Source organism: Oryzias latipes, chromosome 9, assembly GCF_053564925.1.
Source record: "Oryzias latipes strain Hd-rR chromosome 9, Olatipes_Hd-rR_3.1".
NCBI classification, from domain to species: Eukaryota; Metazoa; Chordata; class Actinopteri; order Beloniformes; family Adrianichthyidae; genus Oryzias; species Oryzias latipes.
Window position 1 is genome coordinate 7942272 of NC_136245.1, and position 18359 is coordinate 7960630.

Here is an 18359-nt window from a genome sequence, read left to right on the forward strand (position 1 = left end):
TAGTACTGGACAACATATGGGCAACAATTCAGACTAATGTAAGTAGTGTGCGTTTGGGCTATTTAGAAAACGTAATAGTTTCTCTGTATATGCATATGTGCAAACATTTAAGGTAACCATTTACGGCAGTTTACGCTGTTTTTTGCAGTTTGCGTATTACTCAAGCTGATATGGCAATGTTGATACATTTTTGGTGTATTTTTGGTGTAATGTTCAGTCAAGATGGGGACCACCATGCAGATTGAATCAGATAAAAATTCTTTGACCTAGTGAAAAACTGAATCATAATCAGCCCAATACAAACCAGTGGGTGACATCAAACACCTAAATTTCTTCTTATAAAGTTTTTGTCATCTTGTTTAATCTCTAAGCACCAAAATATTTACAATATGAATATTTTTTGCCCGCAATATCAAAAAATGTACATATTTAGGAAAAGCAACAACCACCACTGAAAATGTAAACACTTTGAGTTTGATAGGATAAATGATCTCAATATTTTTGTAAGGCATGAAATAGTCCAAGTAAAACCACATTAGATCACATCTTTTTGTATAAATTAGTGTCTGATTTTCAATAAAAACCACTGTTGTAAAGACACCATTAATTGACACTATTGTTTGGCCTTAACCGAGGTGTTCACATGACATAATTTTATATATGTTAAAAAAAAAAACAGATGACAATGACCTAAAAGCAGAAGAGAGCAGAACGAGGTGCATCTGGCGTAATCCCCAAGGACATGGCACGTGAAGCCGTATGATCAACATCATGACACAACATTAAACCCAGATCAAAGGGCCTGCTGTCTGCGGCAGGCAGCAGGTGCCTTCCGGGTACTCTTCTCCATCAACAGGCAGCAGAACCACAGCGTTTCCAGCCCTCTTGACAACATTCAAAAGCATCGTTCTCTACACCAGCATCTCAAAGTCACAGCAAAGTCAAAGTCAGAAGACAAACGGGGTGAAGAAAACAAATCTTTTCTGACTGTCTTTGTACTTCAAAAGAAAAGGAGTTGTCACTTTCTTTGAGCTCGTTCCTTTAAATGTTTCGAGCAATGAATGACCTAAACCTTGATGATAGCTGAAAATATATCTATCATGGCATGACGGGGGGCGTGAGGGCATTCTGAGGATAAGATAAAAAGAGATAAAGCACTGAAAGGGAGGGCTGCAAAAGGTAGTAATGAGTGCACCTGGACCAGATTTAATACAGAGAGAACTGTTCAGAGGACAGCAGAAGAACAGGTAAGCGGCTAATTATAAAAATGAGGTGGCCCCATTATCATAGGGTTGTAGTGCCCGAGTGAACAAAGCTTCAACAGATGGGGTGTCAGGAGAAACAGAGTCCATGCAAAAACCAAAGCCTTGGAGTGGAAGGAGCGGACTGGCTGCTGTTAGAACATTCCTGGCAAAGGGGAGGCACAGCTGCATGTCTCGCCCTCAGACACATGTTGACAATGTTTCTCTAGCCCTGCCTACACCAGTCAAGGTGAGACAGCGTGACACGAGGGGGGATGAGGGAGAGGGAGTGTAAAAAGGCAGAGAGCACTCCTTCATGATGGATAGCGCTCTCAATTCACCACTGTTCTCTCTTCCTCGTAGAAGGCTGGTGACTTTCCAGTGAGGCAATTATCATTGCGGAATGCATAATAGCCTAATTAATTACAGGTGTCAGTGCTGCCTTTGTTTCAGCATGGAAGAACATCATGCCAAAGCCACACTGGCTAAAGAGAACAGTGCTGATGAACGAGTCTCGCTGAGGTGTGTGGCTGATGGAGGAATCTAAGCTGTGAAGATGACTTTAAGTCTGCCAAACACTCCCGCTGCTTACAGAAGATGGATTAGAAACACACGGTGCTCAAATTAGATCTATTATTTGCCGAATAACTCTGCTTTTGTTAATGAGATTGCCAGGGGAAAAGATTTCTGGTAGGTTTTGAATAGGACGTCACTGCAGGTAGTTTGGAAGAGACCAGCACAACACTGGTGGCAACAAGGCTGCCAATCACACACTGTGTCGTTTGCTTATTCTGTTTTTTTTATTTTCATTTTGATCCATTTAAGCAAGAAAGTTTGCTGGCAACCAAGAGTGTAATGATTAATTGACTTAATCGATTAATATTCCAACCATCCAACCAGATTGATCTGTTTGAGGCAAGTTGTTAATCAAATCAACCTATACCATTATAAAATCAATAATATTGATCCTGGAATATACCATTTGGATTAAGGCACGGTAGGTTTATTTTTTTGAAACATGAAAAGGAGCAAGTGGATCACAGCAAACAACACACATGTAATGGCAGCAAAAACGGATCAGTCCATCATTACATTCCAATGTGTGGAAACACTGAATTTAAAAAAAAAATGTGACCATACAATGTTCTAGACTTCCCTTAATTGTGATGTGGAAAAACAACAGTGGGCTAAACTTTAGGAAACTAAAATATGAATGGATTTGACATTAACTTTTGTTTACTTGTTTTTTTTGTACACATATTTAATTTATATTTTCAAGAAATGCAAGGAATCTGGGAAACTTCGCCTGCACTGTTCAGTACCCTGGTATTTATCTATGACTCAGACTGGTTGAAGTTTTGGCTAAAGATGTCCTGGGTCCTTTTCAGGTCAGTGAATCAGATCAGATCGGATTGTTCAAAATGAACTAGTATGAATCGCATCGGCAACCTCAAATTATGACAAGAAATCAAATCATTGTTAAAATGAATTGTTACACCCCTATTGGCAGCCAAATGTCAGACATAAAAGAGGAAAAAAAGAGGTGAGTGATGGGATGTCCAGTGAAAACAGATGGCAGATTTTTTGCTGTTTTTCTAATCAGTTTCGCACACTTGCACATGGGTAGAGGAATTAATAGGGCGTTGCATTGCTTCGTGCATGGGTTTGTGCTGGATGCATGTCTTCTTGTGGGAGGTCGTAGCGGTGGGCTGCTAATCCCTTCACGCCCCCAGCAGTGGGGGCTCATTGTAGAGCACGCTGGATCTAATAGGAGCGGGCGCCGCAGTTGTATGCAGCTCTTTCTGCTGCCACCCTGAGAAGGGTTTTACATAATTAATGAGTGTTGATGTTTCCCAGGTAGTCGCCCGGCAAATTCACTCCTGGCTCGGCTGCCACCGTCGTTGGTTCCACAGAGAATGAGCAACACCAGAACAGACAGCTTACATTACAGGCATAAATAAGGCAATTTTGTACAGTGTCTTCTGACATCACTGCGAGAGCGGTTCAGGGCCAACGATTTGACTCGCTTCAGGAAAAACGCTCAAAGAGAGAGAGAGAGCTTTTCTATGTCTGGAAGTCCTCAGAGAATTTGAGCTTGATGCGAGTATAACTGCTTTCTTTAGTGTCTTTATAATTCTGTGCACTGTTAGATGAAGAGACGGCTTTCAAGATAACAGGCGGCGTCTCCTGACGGATGATCATTCGCATCTGCATGAATCGGTCTAATCTGAATGTCGATCTCAATACACGTCAGCCTTCTGGTCGGGGCTTGCCTGCTCCAGACCATTGAACGTCTGCTGGGGTCTCGGGGCTTGTGTACTCATCGCTGGGAGGCAGTCCACATTTATACAAGAGCATGTTAAATTAAACATTTAAACACGACACCAAGGGGAGACTATTTTTTACTACTCTCAGCCCACTACTCATTATTAATTTGTAATAACCTTTAAGGCTTTTTAATATCATACATATTTTACAGAGAGATATCACTCCCAGGCAGACCGGAGTGGGCCTGTCGATGACAAATCACCAGACTGCCACCAAAATGTGCATTTGTCTGCTATTATTAGGAGCAGGTAGGGCTTAGAGGGGATCTTTAGGGGCATCATTTATGAAACGGTATGTGCATGGGGGCATAGTAATGCCTTAGCATGCAGAACACCAAAACAGGGGCTAAAGAAAAAAGGACATTTTTAAGACGTACACATTAAAGTAAAATCTTTTGGGTTCAAACGGTGCATTTGAACAGTCTTGACGGAAAGGGATAAATGCCTTTCTGTGACCAGGCACCATTCTTGCCCCTGTGGGGCCCTCTGTGCCTGCTGGATGCCAGCCGGCAGCTCATATACTTTGGTGCCAACATGCCACTAAAGGCTGTAAAACAAATGAGCTCGGTTTGGTTAATGTACGCTGATTGACCTCTGCTGCCAGGCATTTGATGTCATGATTGTAATGACCAGCTTTCTGCCTGATCACTCATATACAATGTGACAGGCGTGAGGTGGCATTTCAGTTTGAAAAAATGAGGGGTAATTAGATGAGATGCTTGTAGCTGCCGCCCCAATACTGTTTTCAAATGCATATTCTGGCAATGCATCAAAGCATTTAAGATCTATATTAGTTTGAGATTAAAAAAAAAAAATGTGTGTATTTTGGTCAAAACATAAATTCTAGCCACATAAATATATAAAAATTAGACTGCTTCTTTTCTTTTTTATACTTGTTTGATGTCTGACATTATTGTACAACTAAAAGAATACAGTTGGGCTTAAAATAAAGTAAAAAAGGTTAGATTTTACTTTCCCTTTTACAGCATTTGACAGTTTCTGTAACACTTTTTTGTGAGCCTTCTGGGGGATTTGTTGCTGTTCTTGTGTCAGTTTAAGATGCTTCAGCATCTTCTGCCTCCTTGTGTAATCCAAGACTGATTCCATGATGCTGAGATTAGAGTTTTGTGGAGGCCCGTTAATTTGCTGTAAGATACCTACTCTTGCTGAACATAAAGATCCCTGTGATACCAGCTCTAAAGTCCTTGTCTTGCAGAAGAATGAGCATGGTGGCAAACAGATGCAGTATTGACAGAACACCTAAAATGCCTAAACCATTACAGAATTCTTGTTATTTAAGAGCATTTTTGTACAAAAACAAGTCTTTTGAGTCCCACTCGAATCATTTTTTGACTATTTTGAAAGCGTTCCCAGTGGTCTTTTAATTATAATTATGTTGTTTCTAACCAAAATTAAAAAACGAAGTTTAATAGTAAGCCCATCTCTTCCCATCATCCATCGGCTTGCACACTCTCCTTATAGCTTACAGTCCTTCACATCCCCAGCCTAACATTAGAGGTGCAACAAAAACGGCAAGCAATATTGGAGCTAATCAGCCGTACAGTTTTGAGCCAGATTCCAGCTCAGACGAGGAAAATGAAGACGTACATGGATCAATTTGTCTACAAGTGGACACATCAGAATGGAGTGGAGCAGGGAGCTTGTGTATTGCTGTAGTAGCTTGTATGTCCAATTACAAGTTTTTTCTAATTCTTTTTTTATATCTGCTCCTGATTCACAATGATTTGAACAAAAAATAACTACTCAGAAACACAATTTTGAGCTGAATTTTCAATCATTAGAAAAATCCCACAAGAACATGTTCGAAAACTTGATTTTCCTTGGAGTGGGTCTTTAACAAGCTTTGTATCTACTACTTTATAGTGTCGCCTGAGTTTAGTATTTGCCCACTGGATATTGAGTCTTACATAATCTTTCATATGCACCATGTGCAGGACAATTCAGTAAGGGTTATAAATAAAGAAACCTGACGCATGGCTGCAGCCACTGTGATTTGGGCAAGTTCTCACATGGGATGTCATAGTTCTGCAGTGCTAGCCCAAAATGCTATTTCTGGCTCAGCCTCATTAGATTAGAACATCCAGGATGAGAGGGGCGGAAATGTATTTTATGTCCTTATAGAGATATAAAATTCATTTTGCAGACGTAGGTGAGTGCACACGAGTTCTTGAATGTGACGGCTTTTGGTGTAGGAAACTATACATTATTACACACAAGCCTGTGATTTTGTCTTGGTGTCAGCGCATGACTGTGCATTCCTGCGGAGGCCCTCTAACACCACAGCAGCTGGCTAATTTAGTTAGCTGGCTGTCCTTCAGGTGAGTGGACGGAGATGCAATAAAACAATCCCATCACTGAATCTCACAACACCCTCTACCGTCCTTCACATGCTTTGCTGAGGCACTGCATACACGCCACCACTCAGACTTTTTAGATCTACATGCCTGAGTGTGACGTTTGTTTTTTATATTTTTTAATAAAAAGGTTAAAAAAAATGTTTTCCCCCCCCATACTTTTGCTGACCTACAACAAACTTAGTTTAACTACATTGTCAAGGTTAAGGAGGAACATTTGACTACAATTAATGCATATTTTTTTTAATAAACAAATGCAGACAAAGCCCCTTCTGTCCATGAATGCAGCACATTGGGTAAGCTAGTGAGGCAACAACATATCACACTACTCTGCTTGAAACAGCACACAGTCTGTTTAATATGCATTTGTCAATCATCCTAAAAAAAAAAGGAAGAGAGTGTTCCTTTTCAAAATAAAAGCGTAACGTCTTCTTACCTGTCAACCTAAAAGCATTTTCATCTTCATGAAACTGATGCCTTTGGGAAAAAAACAACAATTTAAAGTAAAACAAAAGTATTGACATTGGATTTGTTGGATATTACTGTAGATTTGCCTAAAATTTAATCTTAATTTACAAAAAGTGTTTTCAATAGACTTTTGGTAAGATTTTTTTGTCTGCTGTGATTTCCCTTTTTTGTGTTTTCTTTGATAGAAAAAAATTGAATAAAGGGCATGATTGTTAGAACAATTTTCTATTTAGGAGCAATCAGAGTCACTCAAGGCTGCATTTACGGTCTCCTTATTATAACCATTAGCTACAATAGAAGATCTGTTGGCAGCAGCTTATAACTATCAAAGTATCTGGAGGTCAAGATCCACGGGGAAACAATCTATACTAGGGGTGTAATGATTAATCGACTTAATTGATAAATTGGGTTATATTACTATCGATCTGTCTAGGGGGAAATTTTTAATCGAATCAAATCGAAACGACTTTATACCATTATAAAATCATTTAAAAAATGAAATAAACTGGTTATAATTGATCTTTAAAAATAACCTTTGGATTGAGACATGGTAGGTTTATTTTACTTTAACATAAACATGACCAAGTTCATCACAGCAAAAAACACACGTGATGGAAGCAAAAACTGATCAAGTCATCATTCCAGTCCAATATGTGGAAACACTGAATTTTACAAACATGTGACCAAACAGTTCTTATAATGTTCCCTTTTAATTATATTGATGTGGAAAAACAAAAGTGGACTGAACTTTATAAAAACTCAAATGTGAATGGAGTTGTCATTAATTCTTGTTTGTATGCACATTTCTTTAATCTACACTTGATTATCTTGCCAAGGGAGTGAAGGCTAAGGGGTAAAAAAAAAAAAAAATACTTCACCTGCACTGTGCAGTACCCAGGTGTTTATCACTGAGTGACACTGGTGGATTTTTTGACTAAATACATCCTGGATCGATTTTAGGTAAATTAATCGGATCGTTCAAAATGAACCAATATCGACTGTGTATAGTCGATATTAGTCGATAGTATAGTATATTCGATATTTACTGTGTGCAGGAACCACAATTTATGATATGACTTGAATTGTTGTTAAAACAAATTGTTCTACCTCTAATCTATAGGCATTTTAGCCGAAATCTGCATCAGTTTAATGTTGGCCAGTGCTATTGTTTGCAATCCAAATTGTTCCATAAATAGATAAATGACCTAGGATGTCATTGCCCTAAGCTCACAGCTCATCTACACCTGTTATGGAGTAGTCTTGCATTATCATGACTGTATTCAGATTAATGCTTTTCTGCAGCTGTGATTCGATACTCTTTTCATAATTATACTTTCTTAAAGCTATCTTTTCATTATTAATGAACTTAAGAAAATCTCATTTGAATCAGGTAATTCCTCAGAATTTCTTCTTTTTCTATGTAAAGTGCAGTTTGATTGCTACAATAAGACATTAGTACAAAACTCCAGATGTTAAGGTGCTCCAGGGAGTTCTGGGAGCTCCATGTTTGCTTCTGACTGCATTTAAATAAAGAGTCCACACAAGCCAATCCTTTTTGCTAAGGCCATCAGCTTATGTCTTGCCAACCAACAGCTTGTTTTCCTCTCCGACTGCCCCCTAAACTCCACTTCAGGCTGGGGCATCCACTCATAAGGAAGAGTCTGAGTTCTCCGGCTAAGTCCACAGAGACCCAATTACAGGGACTGCAGGAGAAATCACGAAGAGATGCAAAGTTACTTTGCTTTAATTGAGGATGTGTTTAACACTCTCCACAGGTCGCTGTGTCCACTCCATGCTGGTGATGAAACAGAAAGTCCCGAGGTGGGACTATAAAACATATCTGTCAGTGACAGAAGAGCAACACTCTGATGTGAGGGCCTTGATATTTAATGAGCGATGAATGGGACTCAGAATGCCAAAAATCCAGAAGTACGGTAATTGAGAAAATAAGCAGAATATAGTGTAATAAAGTGTAAAACTGCTTTAGCTTAGTGGGCAAAAGCAGGAGTCCAATGCAAGGTGGACATCAGAGGAGTTCCTCCGTTTCCTTATTAGCAGGAGAAAAGCACTTTTAGATTCTTCTTTTAATAGAGCCACATGTTCATTAGCACTACAGTTAATCCCATATTAAAGAGACCCAAACTGTCAGGTCATATTATAAACAATCTGTCCTAATGTTCCTGCATGTGACATTTCGAGCTGCTATCTCTTCCAGTTAAATGTTCCCAAGGTACTAATTGGCCTACTTTCCGCTGTGTTTTTTGAATTGCCAGTTTCTTTATCATTTAGGATATTAGCCTTGACAAGCATCATGTCGTATACCACAGGCACAATAAAATAAAGATGAGCAGCCTCTTTTCTATCTGTTTTCTTCAAAGGGACAGCAGAAATTTGAATAAATGTTTTACCCCAACATGTAAAACTGCAAGATGTACCTTCATTGGATATTAAAAACAATTGCAAAGAAGCATAAAAGTTCAAACACGTAGCCAGCAGCAAAGTGAGTGTAACTTTTTGCCGCTTGCATAACTTAAGATAGACTCCATCATTTTATCAATCTATCGATCTCTCACCAGAAAGATGAAAATGGAAAAATAATGAGGCAGATGAATGCTGTGTAAAGAACATCAATGTGCAAAATTTAATTATCTGTGCTGCAAAGAGAAGGAAAATGTGTCGGCTGTTTTCTAAAACAAAAAGAAAGCGAAGAGAAAGAGCAGTTAATATTTTTCCCTCTCTGCATATTTTAATTACCAGATCAATCATAACTATGTGCTGCAGCACTGCAGAGAAAAGAAAATTGCAAGTCTAAATGAAAAACAATAGATTTGCTTTAAAGTCTGCGCTCTTTTGAAGTCTAAATTAAAATTTCAGGTACCCTTACCACAGCCTTCTTTAGAAAGTTATGATATTTAATTAGCGTGTTTAGATTTTTGCTGAAATTAAACTTCACAGCCGAGCATCATGTGAAATGAAGACTAGTATTCCCAGACTGCAGCGAGTGGAGGGGGGGGGGGACAACGCAGGATGAACAGAGGGAATTAAATCAGCTCAGCAAGTGAGGGCTGTGTATCCTCTGACAGAAGCTCATGTTCTTTCGACTTGTGCTGCCAGTGGCTTGATCGGAGGCTGGGTCTCGCTGCTTAGTGGAGTGAGGAAACAACTTTACTCTGTCTTTGCAGTCTCAGTTCTGCGCCTGGAATCAAAGAATCCTGCCGTAGAATTGGCGAGGCAGCTCCTTCGTTCCGCCTTTTCCTCCTCACACGAGCTTTTCCTGGTAGCACGAGGGCTGATGTTTATTCCTCCTGGCATGTCCTCGCCGGCGCTGAGCCACCGATTTCACACATTTTTATTGGCTAATTTGACTGTGCTCTTGCCAGCAGCTGAGAGTCAGCCAGGAATGGGAGAATCTCAGTTTTACTGCTGCTGCCGCCAGTGTTGCTGCTCTCTGACTCATGCTGCTTGGGGTGGAGGGGGCCACAAAGGGAGGAGGAAGCCTTTTACCATCTAATAAAAAAAGAAGCTGACCACACTATGGGCTTTTGGAGCCTCGGTCCTAAGGCCGTCTCTTCCATTTGTTACAGTGTGCTCCTGCGGGCAGCCTCTTTGGTCTGGATTCAGAGGAATGCGCCCGCTTGCCTCCTAAGGTGACAGGAGTTTAGCAGGGGATCTGCACGCAGGTAGTCACAGAGATTCAGCGCCAAAGCCGACTCTACGCCTGCGTCCGTCCTCAAACACGGCTAACATTTGCACAGCGGCGGCAGTCAGGCGTGATGTCTTTGCGCTCTGAGGTTTGTGCTGTCAGGACGGCAGAAATTAAACCTGGCACTGCAGAGCAGAATGTGCTGAAACTCATCAATTCCACATGGCTAGAGAGAGCCAAGTGCCTATTTATAAATTCCCCCTCTCTCCTCTTTACCTGGTGTGCTTCCCTGGCTCTAAACACGCATCCTTAATGATGAATACACCCAACTGGGGCACTACGACAGGGCATCAGTCAGGACAGGAAAACAAACACGCCAACACACACACACTGTCAGATCATCTCACAGCAGAGGAGGGATAAGACTGACACTGGGAAGGCTGATGGAAAGGTTGAGGCGTCTCAGCATAAAAACACCCTGCAGAATCACAACAATCAGTCACCTCGCAGAAAACAAAACAAGGGCAGTCAGATATATTAAACTTCTACAAAAAGCCCAACGTAGAGCTGAATGGTGTCTCACTGATGAAATGCTGACACCCTTTGGGCTTTGTTTGTGTTGTCATATGCAGAGCTAATGATACATTATTTTAAAGAACCACTCAGATGGAAATTGTGTTTTTTGTGTTTTTAACATGTTTTTGTGGGCATTTTTCTGATGATGGAGAATATATATAAAGACAATTAGGATTAAAATTGCTTTTCTGCCTATACATTAAAATCAACGTGAATCAGGAGCAGACAAAACAATGACGTTTGAAAACTACCTTATTTTTGACATGGAAAATACACAGGGTGGGCCTTTCTGATTCATCCACTTGCAGACAAATAGATGCATGTACGACTTTGTTTACCTCGCCGGCATCTGGATCAAAGCTGTACGGCTTTGTTGCACCGGCCATGTTAAGTTGGGGGTGAGAGGGGCCGTAAACTTGCGGGAGAGCGCTAACAGTTGGGTAATGGGAAGTAGGAGTGGGGTTAATCTGAACCAACAGTCCCGCCCGCAACTTAGAGGGGAATTTCTAATGAACTCCTGCCGCTCTCCAGAAACTATGTCCTAGAAAACAACACAGATTTTTTCATTTTTTTCCTAAAAAACAGTACAATCATAATTAAAAGACTACTGGGAACACTTTTACAATAGATAAAACGATGATCAGAAAGGGTCTTTAAAATTACTATGAAACCCTTTGGAAAAAAGAAGAGTCCAAACTCAATTTTTTTTACCCATTTAAACCAATTTTACCATCTCAAAAATGACCATACCAAGCATTGTGAGTTGTAGCTTTTGTTTGGGATGCACAAAAATAAAATAAAACATTTTCTCACACGTTGATTCTGCTGTTGACTTTTGGCCAAATCAATTTTAGACAAAGGGCATTTCGGATATTGCTCCAAAAAATTGATTTTTTTTTTTTTATTGTTGTACATATCAGTGAGCAGGACGTACCCCATCATGTCCCACCCTCCTACAAGATTACACAGCAAAAACTGAATCTTCAGACCATTTTTTTCAAGAAAAATTGTCTTAATTTCTGTCTTAACCCTTGTGCTATCCTAGGCACTTTAATATTGGGAGTGGGGTCATCTAGACCCACTAGACAGTGCGCTGAACTTTTTTTTCTTCAATGATTTGTGAACCTCACTGGTGTCCATGGATTACATGAAATCTTTCCACCTTTATCCACCTTTGTCATGGTAGGAATAACACGTCAATGCAAGGTGGGGTCATCTAAGATAGCACAAGGGTTATGGAAGTTTCTTTTCGAAAGCAAAATAAACTAGATCCTTTTCTGATGGTAATTCCATTTTCACTTTGACCATTTCCCTTACCCGATTGGCAGATTTTTTGCTTGTTTTAAGAAAATTTACAGATGGGGAAGATTTTACTTGACTTATTTCTATAGGGCCTGTTTATGCAGTGTTGGAAGGGGCTTTCATTTTGATAAGAATGCATGCCACAAAGGTAATTCAGTAATAAATTGGTCAATATTAGAATCAATTGTCTTATTAAATGAGCTTGTTTTACTTTATAAGTCAAAGAAAGAATTAGTACAGGTGAAAAGAAGTACATAAAAAATGGACTTATATCGTATTAGCTTTTGAGATTGGGAACCATAAAAACTTTGGATGCAGGAGACATTAAAAACTCTAAGAAAGCACTATTTTAACAATGCAGGCAGACAGGCAGGCACACGCTGCCACAACAACGACATACGCTGCTCCTCGTGCCTCCCACTGTCCTCAGCGCTCTGCTTAGTATGAACAGGACACATGTGATAAACCCGGAGCAGAAAGCCAGTGGTTTACATGGCCCTGGAGCCCATTATGCTCCCCAAAATAGACCTGAGGTCTGGATGTGCTGGGAATAGGTAATGGTTTGGAGATTCTGGGCCTGACCTGCTGCTCAATGAGCCTGACAGCTGAGCAGCAGACATTAGGAGGAACCTCATCACCCTAGCATGGAGCAGCCTGATTGTAGCTGAGGGGGACGTAAAAGAGGAGAGGAAAGTGGGAGTGAGACACAGAGAAAACAGTAGGATGGTGTCATAAAGGTTACTCAGATAAGGTGGGGCACGAATAACAACAAACAGAGGTAACTAAATCTGGGATCTGGCTTTGAGGCACAGAAATTTGAGTTTGTAATAGATGGCGAAGAAAGAAACCAGCGCAGCTTTAAAAACGATACCAAACTGTACCAATGTGCTGCTTACATATTGCACCTTCCCAAGTTAGCATTCCACTCAAACCAATCTGCAGCTAATAAGCTTAAGGTTTAGCCCATGATGAAGATCTGTCTTCATTGAGCTGGAAAAGCTGCAGCATCGCCAGGCGCTTTTCCTAACAGCGCAGTCCCTCATCTATGAAAGTGCCATAGAGCCCCTCAGACAATTAGGCAGGGAAAAGCTTTATGACCGTTAGACTCACTCAGTGAGTGGCACTCTCACCGCCAGCGCCGCCAGGAGCGCTGGCTCGTGCAGAAAGGTAATTACGGAGCCTCTCATAATGACACGAAGGAAGCTTGCGTCATAGCACCCACAGCTTTTTATCACAGCGCTGTAATTAATTATCATCCTTTACTCTTTGATTCATTCCACTATTCATAACATATTCACACATTCAAGAGAAATTATCATTTCCTTTAGGAAGTAATCTACAGGAGGAAGAACTGGTCAGCTCCTGATGGATAATCAAAGATGTTTGTCTGAAGGGCTGTCTCTGTTCAGGCACAATGAGCAAGATATGCAACATATACAATTACCAAAAAATCTACCTCATCTTTTTCTTTTAGACACGCAAGCAACTCTTTTGACTTTTGAAGCACGCTTTACCTCATTCCCTGCTTTTGCAGTGCAGATCATGAAAAAGTTGATGTACAAAGAGATGCAACCCCTGTGTTTTTACATCCACCTTTTCACAGCTTGAGATTTAAGACTCCGCAGCCATTTTGAGACGGATCTTTAGTTTGGTGGAGACAAAAGCTCCCGCGCCTTCAAACTTCCTCCTGCTCTCGGAGAGAAAAAAACAACCAACAAAAACAACAACACGCATAAACACAACGTCTTCCCTCTCATCATCACTTCCCAACCTCGGGGGAAGAGGTGGCACAGTTACACTGATAAACAGGTGTCCACCGGCCCCCAGTTTCCAAAGCTCTAATAGCTGTTTGATGTTTTTGATGTCTAGTCAGCTCCATCGTACCTTGCTGCTTGATAATGAGGACCAATAATGATTCCTGAGCTCGAGGGGTTAATGGTATGTAACCGGCAGCGATGCTAATTACACGTTACAAACTATTTATCAGAATCTCCATCTGCGCAAGCACCACTACTCTCATTGTGCACGCTAAATTACTCCACGGATTATCATTGTAAAGCAAGTTTCAGTAATTAGCAAGCCATACTGCCGTTTTCTTTCTCTGAAAGCACCAAACGAAGTCAAGAGGAGAGGAGAAAAATAGGACGGCTGGTTAATTTGGGCCCGATATTCACGCTGACATAAGAAAAATGTGAAGTGGAATCTACATCTCTGAGGGAAAGAAAAAGAAAGGAAAAAAAAGGAGAAATCAGCCACTGTTCTGTTTCTCCCTGCCTCGCAAACGTTTATCCTGAAGGGACTCTACAGGGGAAAGTGACAGTGAGGTGTAAATTGTATTGAGAAGCAGAGCAGGATCTTGGGGAAGGTTGTTTTGTGCATGTTCAGATGTCACAGAGAAGTCTGAGTGAAAGTTCTAGGAAAGTGCGTTCCACCGGGCCCAGCTCTCGAGTGATCAGTTATTTGAGAAATAAAAGCACCACATCGCTGGCCCTCGAAGGTGTGCCCGAACACGCAGGGACGTCTTCCTTTTCTCCACCGTAAATTTTTATTAAAATTACCTTCATTATAAGAGAGTGTTCATTATAAAACCAAAATCGCTGGTCTCTCGGGGCCTTGTGGATTAATAAGGACAGCGGTGTATTTTAAGCCGTAAACTCAGCTCCTCACTGTCCTTAATCTCCATCCTACTTCACAAGGCCAAATTAACACCTCTCCTCAGCTCTGACGGGACCTCATTAGCAAACTTCCAGGGAAAGAAAAGAGAAGAGCAGAACGAAAAGGAGGAGAAGAAGGAAAGAAGCGACCAATGACAGCCACCAGCTATGGGATTAACCCTTTCTCCTCCTCCAGCTCCGCAGAAAAACTAGGTCGGCATCGTGTTTCTAATCAGTCGGCTGGTTAGTGATAATTAGAAGGCAAGATTGGACGGGAGAAGAGAGAGAAAGTGGGTGGGGAACATTGAAATGAAGAAAGAAAAGAAAGAGAACCTGTCATGTCGCTAACACTTCAAAGAAGCCGTCTTCTCCTTTAGAAGTGGCAAGATGATGGTCCAAATATCATGAGGGACTCCTCTGGGCCACCAAACTGTGCTTGTTTGGAGAGAAAGAGGAGGCGAGGACCCAATTCTCTCTCGCATGTGCATACTTTTTTCGCGTGTCAGGGCGTCTCAGGCGTTCACCACCTGTGCAGCGCAGCTGCAGGGGAGCCGCAGCCTTTCCCAAACCACACAGCCAAACATGCGCCTCCATCTCCACCTTCCCTTCCATGTCTCGCCCACAGCAGCAGGCCGAGCTCCCACAGCTCGCACAGACTTTCTACAGACTGCTGTTGGGTAAAGTTCACAGGCCTCTGCAAGCTGTTTGACATTACCAATAAGGTCAAAGTGCATCGGAAAAACACTAGAGGATTTTATTATTATGGTGTGCAGAGTTTGGATTAAAAAAATGTATACAGACAGTCTGCTTTCACAGAATATTTGCCATAGCAGAGAGCAGTGGCATGTGGAAGTTACACAAGAGAGACTAAGGTACCCTGAGAGGCCTGCAGCTAAGGGGAAGAAGGGGGAAAAAAATTATATCAACGCTCATTATCAGCTATCTATTTTATCTACTATACGACATCTCTAGACTCCCAGTTGTCAGACATCAGTGATGCTTAAATTAATCCTTTGGGATCCTGTTTGCACAATAAAGATATGGAAGGCTGCTTCTGATACTTCTGTAACTTTGCAGCGGAAATAATTAAATTAGGCCAAAATAAAAAAAAATAAAAATCAACCACAGAGTAGTGTGCTGTGAAGAGCAGCACTGGACATGATTGCATAGTCAATTGAAAACATTAAAAAGAAGCTTCCAATAATCACTTCTAAGAGATCTGAACAATCCTTGCAGAGTGTTCTCATATTTACAGATGATAGGGCTTTCAGGTTGGCACTGAGCAAGAGTTTAAAGGAGAGAACGAGCCTGGAAACATATTTGCGGTATCATTTCCATAAGTCTCTGCTTTGCGGACCATAACGCGGCTCACAAATGTGATTTATGACCTTGGTTTAATGGCTGGAGCAGAGACTTGGTAGGTATCAGATGACTTTTCCAATATGGCGACGTCAGAGGGGGCACAGTGGATGCACCATCACAACAGGAAATGAGAGCTTGTCTCAGCTGAGAAAATATGATAGCCAGATATCTGATCATCTAATGGCAGATAGATGCTACTTCACTTTGACAGAAAAGGCATCAGTCAATAAGCAGCAGATGAGCTGTAGCATGAAAAGTACGCCATAGATTCTTTCCCCTATCTACAAGCGTGCTCCTTCCAGGTGCACAGCGGCCCGAGGTACTCAATGTTTAACGCAATATCCAACAGGAACGACTCCTTTCAGTTGTTTTTTGTCGCTTAGAAGAATAAGAATTTATCAATAAAAGGGCACCCAGTAGTTTCTGTACTTTCTTTCACCTTGCAGAGTTTGCAAACTGTAAAGTGAGGGGATATGTGGCTCACCTGGGCTTGAAAACTCTTGAGAACAGGTGCCACCATCTCCCGAACCTCCTGTGTGGAGACAAAAAAAAAGTAACTCAGTCTCAGCATTTTTCACTGGGCAGATGCTCCACCTGTTTAGGAACCAACTGGCCCCACTGCAGGAAAGAAAGAAAACATTTTTTTTAAGTATTTCATGGTCATGGATTCTGTGCGGATATAGTGGGGTAGTTGTACGTTTTCAGGCATTTGTGATTTAACACAAAAGCTTTGAGTCAGAATGTGGGGCTTTCCACTGGTGTGTGCGAAAGCTGAAAACCCCAGACTTGTGTGAAGCTCTCAGCCTCAGGTAAGGGGATTGTGCTGCCAGTGGTGACAGCCTGATCCTGTCTTAAATGCCTGAATTATCCTGACAAGATTACAGAACGACACCACATACTCAGAGTAAGATAGGTAGGCTGTGCAGCAAATAGCCGGAGGGTTCATTTATAAAACATAGAAATATTCTCTTTGACTTTAGCTAAATGTCAATAGATGATCGTTTCAAAAAATGATGAGAAACTACCAAGGGCTGCATAGTGGTGCAGTGGTTAACACTCTTGCCTCTTAGCAAGAAGGACCCCCAGTTCAAATCCCAGCTGGGGGGACCTGAAACAGAATATCAATGGGGACCTTTCTGTGTAGAGTTTGCATGTTCTCCCTGCGCATGCGTGCGTTTTCTCCGGGGACCCCGGCTTCCTCCCACCGACTAAAAACATGCTTCATAGGTTAATTGGTTACTCTAAATTGTCTCTAGGTGTGAATGTGTGTGCGCATGAGTGTGTGATTTGTGGCCTTGTGACAGACTGGTGACCTGTTCAGGATGTCCCCTGCCTTTGCCCACGAGTGGCCAGGAAAGGCTCCGGCAGCCCGTGACCCCGAAAGGGACAAAACAGGTTTAGAAGATGAATCAGCAATTAAGAAACTACAGATTCCTATCTGTATTAATCACAGATTTGGATTTTCCCGATTTAATACCTATTTTGCATCACAAAAAATTGATTTTGTTAGAAAAATCAAAGCAACTAAAAGGATATGGTAAAAAAAATAAACATTACACAAAATCATTTTAAGGTGTTTTTAATTGCTACAAAAGCACAAACTTGGCTTACGGGTGGACATTTGGGGAACAACTGTTTACACACTGAAAACTGTTAGATTCCTGCAAAAGATTTCAAACCTTGTTTTTAGACATTCAAGATATTTTTACCAAGTTTGAAGTTTTTTTAACTTTATTTTCACTCCACATCTTTCCAACCTTCTGACAAAATCAGCACAATGGAGGATTTTCTGTCTTATTAATCTCATTAATAAGGACATTATTAAAAAAATAAGTCAAAATCATTTTTGCTCCAGACTCTTGACAATAGAAAAACATAATTTAGGATTCAAAACACTCAAATTGCTTCATTAAAGAAATGTTTATAATACATCTAAATGCATTTTATTAATGAAAAGAATTACGTCAGAACATGGAAAGTCAACAATAAATCTCTCAGACAGTTTTTAACCTTGAACACAGTTGTTTTGAAGAGCACAATTTGAGGTTTTATTAAGATAGGCTAATTTGTACCAAGATCATATTCTCATTTTTGTTCAAAAAGTAGTTATTTTTGCTTATTACACTAGTTTTATGTCTATGTAATCAAAATGAATAACAATTTGGTACATAAAAACTCAAATGCAAACTATTGGTTTGGAACTAGAATTAAATACTTATTTTGGGGGGTATTTAACATTCATGTGTAAGTAATTCTACTTAACATCATTTTAGGCTTTTTAGGCTTTGAATGCTTGTGTGGAACTCCTTGTTAAGATTTTGATATCTTATCATTATTATAAGATTTCTTTTTAAGTAAAACGACTTGCTCCATGGACAGATCATTTTACTACTTTCTAGAAATGTTTTTCT

At 40.7% G+C, this 18359-nt stretch overlaps 1 protein-coding gene across 7 annotated transcripts in view; it reads right to left on the reverse strand.

Moving 5' to 3' along the window:
• cux2b (cut-like homeobox 2b) overlaps positions 1–18359 on the reverse strand; it is an 87079-nt gene that overhangs the window by 33348 nt on the left and 35372 nt on the right. For all 7 annotated transcript variants that reach the window (XM_011479562.4, XM_078952574.1, XM_078952580.1 and 4 more), the window contains one exon: positions 16433–16480. In XM_011479562.4, the coding sequence (XP_011477864.1) occupies positions 16433–16480 (48 nt within the window). The remainder of the gene's footprint in view (positions 1–16432; positions 16481–18359) is intronic.